The sequence below is a fragment of the Anguilla rostrata genome, chromosome 6, assembly GCF_018555375.3.
Source record: "Anguilla rostrata isolate EN2019 chromosome 6, ASM1855537v3, whole genome shotgun sequence".
In the NCBI taxonomy this organism is placed as follows: domain Eukaryota; kingdom Metazoa; phylum Chordata; class Actinopteri; order Anguilliformes; family Anguillidae; genus Anguilla; species Anguilla rostrata.
In genome coordinates, this window is record NC_057938.1 from 52,064,131 (window position 1) to 52,077,358 (window position 13,228).

The 13,228-nt window shown below is 46.3% G+C and overlaps 1 protein-coding gene across 2 annotated transcripts in view; it reads right to left on the minus strand.

Annotated features, from left to right (window-relative positions):
• Positions 1-22: 22 nt before the first annotated feature.
• mettl24 (methyltransferase like 24) overlaps positions 23-13,228 on the minus strand; it is a 38,853-nt gene continuing 25,647 nt past the window's right edge. The window contains exons 5-6 of one of the 2 annotated variants that reach the window (XR_010330680.1): positions 862-2,961; positions 23-819 (exon numbers count right to left, since the gene is read on the minus strand). Coding sequence is in view for 1 of the 2 variants with exons in the window: in XM_064340474.1 (XP_064196544.1) it covers positions 2,641-2,961 (321 nt within the window). In the remaining variant the exon portion in view is untranslated. Of the gene's footprint in view, positions 2,962-13,228 lie in introns of both variants that reach the window. The other variant, XM_064340474.1, reaches the window with a different exon arrangement.

Here is a 13,228-nt window from a genome sequence, read left to right on the forward strand (position 1 = left end):
TATATACTGCTGTACATTTAAAAAAAATGCATTATCAAGATCTGAAGAGAAATCGCAAAATTTTTACAAATTTTTTTTTGCAAAATATAGGCAAAAAACATAGCTGTGAAATATATATACTGTGTTTACCTCGTCATCCACACACACACATGGTATATTGCGTGGTTATATTTAATGTTATATTATGTTATGTTCCTCTGGCGGTTGAAGCCCTGCTTGCTGGAGCCATATTTATATTTAGCAGCGTGGATAATGAGCGATGTTCAGCGTGTCTGAATGGAAAAGCCCTCGAACCCTTTACCCTGACGCCAGCGTGCGGAGTACAGCTCTGCGCCGCGTCCCGAGCGCTGTAGCACGCAGAGCGCGTTTCTCTGCCGGGTTAATGGGGGGGAAAGCAGGGGTACGGAGTGAGTTTAGGGGTGTCTGAGAACGCGCGGGGGGGGGGGGGCGACTCGGCGCCTGGGGGGGGGGGGTGACGGGTCTGCGTAGCGTCGTCCCGCCCTGGTGTCGGCGCAGGAATGCGAGGGAGGACCGAGCTGCTCCCGAATTGCTTCAGGAGGAGGCTGCGGGCTCCTGCCCTCACACACACACACACACACACACACACACACACACACACACTCTGATACGCACACACACACACTCACACACACACACACAAACGCGCACACGCACAGATACGCACACACACATACGCACATACACACGCACATACACACACAGACACACACACACGGATGCACACATTCACACACACACACACACATTCACTCTCACATGCGCATACACACACTCACTCACTCTCATACTCACACACACCTTCAATCATACACACACACTCTCTCTCACACGCACACCTACACATACTCACACGCACACAGACACTTACTCTCACATGCACACACTCATGCACACCCACATACAGGCACACACATAAAAATGTGCTTCATTTTTTTTTATTAATGTGCTCCGTTTGTTGACCTTTCAACAGAAATGGGAACAAATCCCAAGTATTATAAATGGATTTAACTCATAGTGACCCTCACCTCCAAACCCCCCAAGTTCTATGCAACACCAAAGGTTTTTTTTAAATGAAACACCGGGTCTCTAAAATGATTTTGTTCTTAATCCTCTAAAGTAACAGAAGATCTCTGGATACTAAAAGATGCATGGCGTAGAGCACTGGGTGGGTGGGTGTGGGGTGGGGTGGGGGGGTTGAATCTGCTTGACATTTGATCATTCAAACGATGGAGTAGGCCGGTGAGGCAGCAGGTCTCTTACTTTGAGGAAACTGCCGGTGGTTCGATGGTCTCCCCAGATCTCTGTGGGATGCTGGTTCTTCTCATTAATTAACCAGCAATGCTGGCTTCAGCGCTGAAATGAACGTCTTAATTTAACCCCCGCCCCCCCCCCTCCATTTTAATGAAACCGAAAGCAGTATACGTTTGTTTCCGATCGATGATTTCCAAAGGGAGAGAGAGCGCAATCCCACTGATTAAATTTTAATAAATCTGACGATTCCTAACTGCACGGTAGTTAAAAAATCTCGGAAACGGAAGGGTGTTGGAGGCTGTGGGGGTGGGGGGGTGTTGGTGGTGGGGGCCGATGTGAGAACAGGGTGATTAAAATAGGCGTCGCGTCTCTCTTGGGATTCGAAATCTTTTTTCTCAGTTTTATTTTTTATGAAGAACGGCCTTCGAATCTCTCGGAGGAGGAAGATGGATGAGTCGGCTTCTTTCATTTTGCCCCGAGATCTCCCTCCTTTCTGAAGAAACGTTTGAGTGTAGCCTCCCGAATAATTTCTGTCTGCCCAAATGAAGCGTTTCTTTCCATTATTTACAAATGATTTCCACAAAGGCCCTTGAAGCCTGTGGGGGGAGGGGGAGGGGGAGGGGGGTACACGGGTGACGCTTTGAATGGCTGACCAACCCCCAGAAAATCTTTAGGTTTGAAATCCCTGCTGAGATGGCGAAGACCGTTATATATATTTATGTATATAATTTCACAGGTGATTAAAAATGTTCAGTGTTGTGTTTTCCTCATCTCTGCATAGTTGTGGATGATGGAGTGCGTACTGTGTACACTCGCTGGCGTTAGGTTCATTTTAATTATTCTCATCACTGTTCATGCATACCTGAAAAATGTATACCCTGATCAATACAAAGAAAAAAAAAAAGTATTATAGTGCCTAAAGCTGAATAACACTGCTTCCTATTGATCCCCGCTGAGCAGCCTGTTTGGACTACATCGCCCAGCATGCTTGAGGCATCGCGTGTCCTCGGTGTCAAATTTTGTTTTTCTTCGCTGCTCATGCATACTTGATGAAAACGTGGGCCAGGATCAATATTAAAAATTATTGTAGTGCCTGAAGGAAAAACGGCATAATCGTTTCCTATTGATCTCCTCTGAGCAGCCTGTTTAGACTACGTCGCCCAGGATGCTCGAGGTGCGGTACACACTCAGTGTCAAATTAATTTGACTTCTTCACTGCTCATGCAGTCTTTGAGAAAATATGTTCACTAAGATTAATTAAAAAAATGTAGTGCCTGCAGTAGCAATAGTTTCCCATTGATCGCCTCTGAGCAGCCTGGTTAGACTACATCTCCCAGCATACTCTGGGGACACCGCCCATGCCAGTCTCTACTGGGGCTTCCACCTGGTGTTGACCCAGCCGAGAGTATAGGAGCTGCTGGCGTTGAAGAGGTTCTTGTGCAAGAAGAGGCGGGGCTTGGTGATGTCACAGTGGCTGTAGAAGAGCAGGAAGTGATGTCGCTGGAGCTCCCGCAGCAGGCTGTACCAGTAGCGCACCACCGCGCTGTCGTCCCCGCTCACCTCGAACCCGGGCCAGTGCAGGTGCACCTCCAGCAGCAGCTGCCCGATCTCCTGCAGGACGTCCTCCAGGATCAGGTTCTCCAGGATCTTCCACTCGGCGCTCTCCATGTCCGCCTTCAGCACGTCGATCTGCGCGAGGGGAGGAGAGAGAGAGAGAGAGAGAGAGAGAGAGGTGAGGGATCTGTGTGTCAGCTGCACCGTTTGCCATTGTGTGCACAGTCTCCCACAGTGGCCACAGAGTAATGGGAAGGCCTCCCTTGTTTTTTTGGCCATGCCTGAGTCTAGGAAAACATGAAGAACCTGCTACACCGCAGTTTTGTTGATACACACGTGGTTTTATTTTGATGTGCTATCATAAACCATTTTAACCATCACACCTGATCTGTAGAAGCTTCCGTACCACGTGTCATACTCTTACTGTATTCATCCATTTCTGGGTTTGAAGTCATTTCGGATTCTACTGCTCATATTTGCAGTTGAATAGATTTTGTCATTTTCCTGACAAATCTAGTACAAAAATTACCTGTGTTATTACCCATTTACTGTGCTGTTACTACCTGTTTATTAACTAATATCACATATTATTAATGAGTAGTTACATAGTTATTTTACTGTGATGGTAAACCAGGGCCTTTATAATAAAACAACAGGATTTCCTGCTCATGTATTTCTATACAGAACAGACTAAATATATATTTCCTGAAAATGAAATGGTGACTTAAGAGTAGGCAGAAAAAATATGTCTTTAGGGTTCATTGACAATTACAGACAATATCACTACAGGCAGAATCTGCGTTGGGGGGGGAAAATTATTATTATTACTTTTTTTGCCCTTCATTAACATAATATTACTCACGCAGATGCTACTAATTGACGTATGAAGAGATTCCCAAAAAGTGAGGTTGAGCAGATTTCAGCAGAAGTCTGTAGAGTGACTTAAAACACAGAAGCTTTATACAGGTAACGCACCTGTCGAGCGAAACAAACCCAGTGAATTAAAACATGCTCGAATGTGGCTTCTTCTACTGTTTTCTTGGCAAAATATAATTTTGACGATTAATACTTCAACAGGAGGTTTATGAAATGCATCGGTCAACAGAGGGCGTCTGCAGCACTCCAGAAAGCGTGCGACGGGTCAGTGTTTCTGGTCGGCTTCAACGATGCTTGGCACGGATTGAAATGAAAGGCAGGTGCTTTGTAATCTCTTTGTTTTGCAGCTTGGCACAAACCGATTGTCCTAAATTCCAACCACTGCCACAAAATGAACATCAAGCATTCTTCTTGGGGGTGGGGGTGGGGGTGGGGGGGGGCGGGGAGAAAACAACAGGGTACTCTGCACTCTTCTTCAGTAATCACCACCATATGGCTCAAATATCTTACTGCTGGGAAGAGAGCGATGAAGATCTCTATCTTCATTGCAAACGCACGCACATACAAACAAAAAAATTAAATTAGAACATGAGGAAAAAGAAAGGAGTTCACCTCCCCCAGAGACCTGGTGGAGGAGCAATGGGGAGGGGGGGGGGGCAGAGGGGAGAGTGCTGGCAAAGTGGGCCAGCTGGTTTTGGGGTAAACGGCACGGTCTCAATCATGTTCTGCCTGCAGGGGGGTCCGGCAGGGCATCCGGAAAATGGCCGTCGTTTCATCCTCGTATTCCAGAGGTGATATCGCTCTGTGTTTCCCCCAGGGCGGGGGGGGGGGGTACAGCACATTCCCCGGGCGCTACGTTTGCGAGGCGCTGAGGTTCAGTCGACGGGATCACCAAATTCAGAAGGGTGCTCCCTGCCATCGCAGACACCGAGCGTGTAGCGGTACGCAGCTATAAAAGGTTAGACCTGTACATGCATGCATGCATGCGTGCATCTAGACACGCATGCCGTGCATGGTGCACACAAAAACGTGCATACACAGGCACCCACGCGCAGAAATATGCATGCGCATGCCTGCATGTGTACATGCGTGCATGCAGGGTCGCACACGCACACACACACACACACACACACACACACACTGTGTGTGCGATTAAGACTGAGCGCCCGCGCACTGTGCCCATGTTGAACCACTTAACTTTTTCTGCGACTGTCAGATGACGATTGATAATGTTTACTCTGCGTTCTGTAAACACTCTGGAGCTGGTGAGAGAATAACCCCCCCCCCCCCCCCCCTTCACCCCCACCCACCATTCCTCATGCCAGCGAGCCAACCCCGCCCACTCGGTTTGTTCCCGGGCACTTATATAAACACCGCGTCTCTTTTCTCTCTCTCTGTTCCGCGCGTCCTTGACTGGGCCCCTTTGTTCGGTCTTGGCCGCGTTGTCGCCCCGCTGTATTTCACCCGCGCAGGAAGTGATGCGCCGGGCTGTAGTTTTAAAGGAGAGTTAAAAGACGCGGCACGGGCCACGGCGCGTCGGCAGTTCGAACCGGAAGTCGGGCTAGTTGACCGGGCCGCCGCTGCTCTGTGCGCAAGTCATTAAGGCTGAGCTGTAAATCTGGCTGTCGGCAGCTGCTGTGGGGTCTCTCTCTCTCTCTCTCTCGCTCTCGCTCTTGTTCTCCCTCCATGTCTTTCGGAATACTTGGGAAAAGAACAGAACTCTTTTCTTTTTTTAAAACTCCAAATGAATTTAGTAAAAATGCTAATGAGATGAAGTGAAAGCAACTAACTCTAAAAAAAAAAAAAAAAAAAGAATAATTCCTCATTAGACTTAGCCCAGCACTGGAGCTAGATTTTATTAGGCTTCTCTCATTATGGCGTCGTGCTACAGAAATTATCACCGGTTTGTTGTAAATTCACTCTGTGGCGTTACTTTGCTCATTAGATGGCCAGTTAACGCTGCTGCTTCTGTAATTGCTCTTTCCACATTGTTAGTGTGGGCAAAGAAGATAATTTATATAATTTGTTTACACTGTTGTGTTTGGAAGTAAAAACTCTAACTCTTTATGGACTTTTTTTGGAAAATGGGCTTTAAAGGCTTTAAAAAAAAAAAAACATTTTTAAAAAACCACTAAAAGGACTGCCAAGAATGTCTCTTGAGTTTCCTTTTGTGTGGCTTTTCAGTATCTAAGATAATTAAATGATGGAATCACCATTTAAAATACGGTACTTATTAGTTCATATCACATTCAATATATGATTGGTTTAAAAAAAAAAAAATATTTCTTTAAACTGTATGTGGGGACTGTGGATATGAGAATTAATATTTAATACAAGGTCATGCAGACTTTACATAACCTTTGATTGACAGGCAGTTTCTGAGATTCGCTCTGCGGCATCATCCAGAACACAGCGAGCGAGCTTCCCTGTTCCACGGCCTCTCGGTGCATTTCTGAGCCCCTTGCTAGATTACATCAACACATTGCATAAAGTAAACCGAACAGTTGTGTGGACAAGAAAAGAAAGCCAAGCAATTCCCTCCAGGACCGTTCGCTTCAGTGCGATTTGAAGCCGGGCGGGCAATCGGGTGCGCGGAACTTAATAGAAAGCAAATTGTTGATTACTGACATGCGGTTTAAACGGCCGTACATCACCGCGTTTATTGTGCTTCATAAACGTTAGCCGCTCGCGAGGATCGATGATGCCTTTGGCCGTGATTAATCGTCGGCTCGCGGCTCGTTGTTGTGATAAACGTTCGGGAACTCTATAGAGATCTGTACAGCCTTGATGATGTCACGCTGTTCTGTTTTAATGAGAAGCGGAAGGGTGAAAGGATCCGCCTTCAAATTTATCAGCTGCGTGAAGAAATTACAGTTCGTTCTGACAGAAAAATCTCCGCTCTCTGATTAATACAGAGAGCAGACACAGCCTGAATCTTAGACTGTTAAACGATGGCCTTGCGACCACGGAGAAGAGTGGCTATCTCTGTGAAAAGTAGAAACGGTTGAGTAATATATGAATTTGAAGCTAAGTACACTGGCGAGATGGCAGTTATCAAACAGCAGGCCAGTGCTTTTCCTGTGCCATTCAGCCAATTCATGACTCACTGTTTATCAAAAAAAAACATCTCCGGTAATTATTTTTAGAGCTGTCTTTGCGGTTCTTTAAAAGTAAGTGCATTCATGTCTTCAACAAAGTACATTTCGCTTTGGGGTGTTCTGTGACTTACAGCCCATAATAATCCTTCAAACGGTAAACTTGGCAAATAAAAAAAGTTCTTGCTCAAGACAGACTGAGTAAAATCCTTAACACTTTCTGTAAAAGGTTCTTCATGAGAGCTAAACGACTCCTTCATAAGTGCTATATTGCAGCTTTATGAGCCCTTCATATGCAATCATAAAGGGCTTATCTCAGTAAGTTCATAGACGCAAATGATGCATGTTACTTGGTTTGTCAAGGTAATGCAATTTTGTGCATCAGGTGTGACATAACACAATATTGCCTGTTTGGAGATGGTAAATGGACTGCATTTATATAGCGCTTTTATCCAAAGTGCTTTACAGTTTATGCCTCTCATTCACCCATTCACATACACGCTCACACACCAACGATGAAAAGCTGCCATGCAAGGTACCAATCAGATCGTTGGGAGCAATTAGGGGTCTTGCGTCTTGCTCAGGGACACTTCGACACGCCCAGGGCGGGGGATCGAACCGGCAACCCTCCGACTGCCAGACAACCGCTCTTACCTCCTGAGCTACGTCGCCCCCCTGACATAAGCATCATCAGTGCTTATGTCGTGCTTATGAAGGTGTTACGTAGCCTACTGCTTATACAGTTACAATGAAAAACCCCTCACAGAATGTGCTACTGCGAAAACAAAGGGTTTGTCAGTAATTTGCAGTGTGGGGAGTTAATGGGATTGAGTAATCAAAGGGAAGTGATGGGGGGGTAAAGAATGGTCAAATTGCTTAATTAGCGCATCGGACAGCGTAGGTTTCGTTTGAACATTGGGGGGGGGTACATTAAGCACATTAAGCGGGAGGTCTGGGGGTCCTCCCTTAGGAAATTGTGAGCGTCAAACACTCCTAATTTCCTACATCCTGGTGAATTTTTATGCACCAATTCGTGCCTCTTCTGCGTCAATTTACGGTGGGAAATGTCTTCGTTTATGTAGAGGAAAACACAAAATTCAGGGGGACAAAGGCACGTGTTCTAAACATCGAGGGGGACGTATCCCCTGCGTCCCCCGCCCCCCCCGTCCCCCCCCCCGAAATCTACGCCTATGACTCGTGCGGCGTGAGCGGCCGTCCGTCCGTCCGTCCCCAAACCGACGCGGCGTTGCGTCAGAACGCGCCGTAATTCACGTCCCCGCGTCCGTGATGAAAAGCGCGCGGAAGCCGTGTCGTGCCTCTGTCTCCTTCTCCGTCGCTTTTTTGTGCGAGGCGGATGATGAAATTGCCTCAGCGACTCGGCGGATGGTGAAACTGGTCCCCCGCTGCGGCTCGGATGATACCTTCATCTCAGGAGGCTCGCGCGGCTTGTGTACAAATCGGCTCTCGGCGTAGACCAGAGCTTTTTTTTTTACGCCGTAGGCTGGTCGTGTGTTATCCTGTATGACACCGAGGCACCGATGTGCTGCACGTGTGTGTGTGTGTGTGTGTGTTATATATTATTCCATATAACACACCTGTGTGTGTGTGTGTTATATATTATTCCATATAACACACCTGTGTGTGTGTGTGTTGTAGATTATTCCATATAACACACCTATCTGCTGCACATATTTGTGTGTGTGTGTGTGTGTGTGTTATATATTATTCCATATAACACACCTGTGTGTGTGTGTGTTATATATTATTCCATATAACACACTTATGTGCTGCATGTTATTGTTTGTGTGTGTGTGTGTTATATATCATTCCATATAACACACCTATGTGCTGCATGTTATTGTTTGTGTGAGCGTGTGTGTTATATATTATTCCATATAACACACCTGTGTGTGTGTGTGTGTTATATATTATTCCATATAACACCTATGTGCTGCATGTTATTGTTTGTGTGTGTGTTACATATTATTCCATATAACACGCAGACACCTGTGTTGTGTGTTTGTGTGTGTGTGTGTGTGTGTGTGTGTGTGTGTGTTTGTGTGTGTGCGTGTGTTTGTGTGTGTGTGTGTGGGTCCCATTGAGGTACAATATGTGGATTGAAACAAGTTCAGAACTTGCGGTTTGGGGGGGGGTGTGGGTGGGGGGGTGGACCTTAAGCCTGAAAGCACCTCCGCTTCAGATTTATTGCAGTGTCCTTGCCCTGCATTCTCTAGTGACAACATGTTTTTTTTTCAGAAACATAATGTTGTCTGAGAGGAGAGCACGCAGAGATGGCACCCCAATGTTCTGCTGAGTCTTCGAGCCGCCTGTCTCGCAGTAACGGTGTCTCGGAAACCAATCGGGCGGAGGGAGGGGGGGGGGGGTCAACGTCTGACCCTCCCCCAGGGAGAATTAATGCACACGCACCTTCCCAACTGCCAGCTTCGCCCGGCGTCTGTCGAGCGCTGTGTAACATCCTTGTATTACTGAGGCCGGCAGTGGAATTAATCTTTCCTGTCTTCTGTTCCGAACATCGAGTCGGTCTGTCTCTTCTTCAAAGAGATATTTTTACTCCATTCGCTACTTTGGATTGACCAGCAATGTAGAGCCTGGGTTTTCATGTTTTGAAGGCACTGTCGGGCTTCCCAGGCCAGACTTGATTCGATACAGTATATTGGGGAAAATATTTCAAAATATAAAACCTTTTTTAAAAAAATATAACTAATATCATTTTAATTATGATGGGGGTCCCCTGGATGCCTTTGAAACTGGGTGGGGGTCCCTGAAAAGGTTGGAAAACCCCAGATCTATATGGACCATTTCTGAGTTATATAGCACGTTTCAGGGTCATACAGCACGTTTCAGAGCAATACAGCACGTTTCAGGGTCATACAGCACGTTTCAGAGTAATACAGCACGTTTCAGGGTCATACAGCACGTTTCAGGGTCATACAGCACGTTTCAGAGTAATACAGCACGTTTCAGGGTCATACAGCACGTTTCAGAGTAATACAGCACGTTTCAGGGTCATACAGCACGTTTCAGGGTCATACAGCACGTTTCAGGGTCATACTGCACGTTTCAGAATTATACAGCACGTTAACAAGTTATACAGCACGTTTCAAAGCTATACTATACGGCACGTTTCAAAGCTATACGGCACGTTTCAAAGCTATACGGCACGTTTCAAAGCTATACGGCACGTTTCAAAGCTATACGGCACGTTTCGGAATTATGCAGCACGTTTCCCTCCATTTTGTTTCTCTTTTCCTGTCCACTCTCCTTAGCAGCAATCTTTCCATCTCTGCTGGAGACGTTATAATTACAGAAGAGCACATCAATCGCGTGTTCCTGCTTTTTTTTGTTGTTTTTGTATACCATGATTAATTTCATCTTTCATAAGTAGCCCGCATTTTTTTTTTTTTTTTTTTTAAACCATAGGTTTTCAGATGTGGCTCTGGAGGTAATTATGATAATCAGGCGGAATTGCTGTGAGTGGGTTTCGATTTTATGCGGGATTACAGTTCTCCTATTTTTACCATTTATGAATAGCTGTGGATATCTGCATAGCGTGTGTATGCATGCATGCATGCATGCATGCGTGTTTTCTCAATGTTCTGTGTAGAGCAGTGCCCATGAATCTCATTTTCATGCTTTTGATAAACAAAGTTTTTCAGCATGATTGATTTTTTACGCTTGAATAGACCCCTCATCCGAGTCTCATATTCTCACCTATACAGTATAAATGTAGATTTCAGTCCGGTGATGCAAATTCAGGAAAAAAAAAAAAAAAATGAAAGCTTTTCTATGAAATGTATTTGGAATTACTCATTCTGCATGGTTTGTGATTACAAATTTTTATTTATTTATTTTTATTATTTATTATTATTATGTGTCTTATTGGGTCTTTGATCATCAGGGAAATTGGAGAATGATTCACCCCCCACCCCCATTCAACTCCCACTCAGTAAATCTGGTTTATCAATCCTCAGTCCTCAATTTGGCAGCATTAGGAACATGAGATTCAGATCATGTGGTTCATCCAGCTCTGGTGCCTTAACTAGTTGAGGTTTTTTTTTGTCTTTTTATTTGTACTGAGAATGAATTGGTAGAGTAAATAAATAGCTACTGAAAACATCAGTATCTTTGAATTTGAGATGCAGACTTAAATCGGGTCATTTGCAGTCATTTCTGTGGACGGGTACTTTTTTTCATTATTATTAAAGGAAATAATAACATTTTTAAGTTGGCCTCTAAAGTTGGCGTTTAGAAAAGGAGTGGGGAAACAGCAGGACACTACTGGAACTGCCGTCTAGGTGAAGTGGCGTAATCGAAACGAATAATTGGAAACGATGCAGGCGGCTAGTGCTGCCTGGCAGGCCCCGCGTTGTGCAACAAGCTTATTTGGGCCTCTGGAAAGGGCTCAGCCAGCAGGTCCCCGGCTTTGTTATGCTGTGGACAGAGCAGAATCGACAGGAAGCGAGCGGCCGTTCCGTTAGCGTGCTACGCTCACACATTAGAGCGAGTGAGTCACTCCATCGCGGACGGGCGGGCATGGTAACGGAAATGCTGGTACTGTCCTCTGGACATGCACACATACACACACACACTCCATAAACACATACACACACACACACACCATAGACACATACACACACTCCATAAACACATACACACACACACACACCATAGACACATACACACACTCCATAAACACATGCACACATACACACACACACACTCCATAAACACATACACACACACACATACACACACCATAGACACATACACACACGCACATCATATACCATACCATGCACACGCACCGCTCCATACACCATACATACATGCACACACCACACAGCACTCAGCACACACTCACACACACACACACACACATACCACACCATGTACACGCACACACCACACCATGCACATGCACACACACCACACAGCACTCACACGCTCACACACACACACACACACACACCCAAGCAATCCATCAACCGTTAATTATCTTGCTCACATAATTCTGTTTGGTAGGAGAAACACAAGCCCCTTTTGAAGTCTACGCCAGAATTGTACAGCATTTTGTACACCCTTCATCCATTACAATGCAAATAATGTACATTCGAGCTTTGAGCACGACAGATTTATGCGTGTGCCGTTTCTGCAATCTGATGTCCTTGTAGAAAAGAGAAATGGAAATGAGCATCAACGTCTCAGTGGAACTCGCTGTTAGCTTTGTGGAGCCCTGTTTGCTTCTGACAGGGGGTTGTGGTTTTTGTTTTTTTTTGTGGGGGGGGTGGGGGGGTGAGTTGGCATTCTTGGCACTGATTTGTCATCAGAGACTGGGCAAAGCCTCAAGGGAAAGTCCCGTCCATTGGCTGCCTGGATTCCACCTTGCGTTCATGCGCCAATCAAAGATGGATCCATGTGTGTGTTTGATATGCACAAACCGTGCTAAGTGCCCATTTTCCCAATGTGTACCATAGAGCGCGCGTGGAAACGCATCCATTACCCTCTACGGTCTCTCTCCCTCTTTTAGTTTCTCGCACTCGGATGAATCTGCGCGTGGACGAGAGATTAAACTCACGGCGATGAGGTCAGCTGTGATCACACCGCAGCGGCTGGCCCTCGCGTGCGCTCGCAACCGCGCTCTCTCTCTCTCTCTCTCTCTCTCTCTCTCTCTCTCTCTCTCTCTCTCCTCTCTCTCTCTCTCTCTCTCTCTCTCTCTCTCTCTCTCTCTCTCTCGCTACGAGAACTTTGCGTAGATTGAATCGATAGATTCTTCCGGAACCTCGCATAATTTCTTTATATGCATTATTCATCGCCTGGGTTGATTTGCAGGGAGGGAGGGAGGAAGGGAGGGAGGAAGGGAACGTGAGAAACGCGGCTCTGCGTTCTTCGGGCCCGTTAGCATGCGCCGCGCGCGCTGTGACCTTGCGTACGGGTTTTTTTTTTTTTTTTGTCTTAAAGGGCCGGCTGCGTCGGGATTTGTATTCCGCGTTCAGACGGACGGAGGTCACGAGGGTTCCCCACTTTCTCGGGGAGTTTTAACAACAATGTCTGGTTTCGGTCCGCCAGGCACCGAGGGGAAAAAAAACCTCTCTTAAACCCAGAATAATAGAGTGGGTGCTTTCAAAAGGGGTCTGGAAACGAGGCTAGTCCTTTCAGCCGTGTGCTCATTATCTACAGTATTTCTGTCCGCTCTGGTTATTGGTACTTGGCCGTTATTTGCCGTAATGGCTTTTTGTAATTTGCCGCAGACCAAAGCCTCTGCCGGGCGGACGGAGGGAGACGTGCGATGACGAGCGATCGCTGGGTTTCGGCGCTGCCTGTTTATTGGCTGCTCAAATTACTCTTGAGGAGGTGATGGGTGTCCCTGGTGCTGGGGGAGCGGGGGTGGGGGGGGTTCAGGGGGGGGGGGA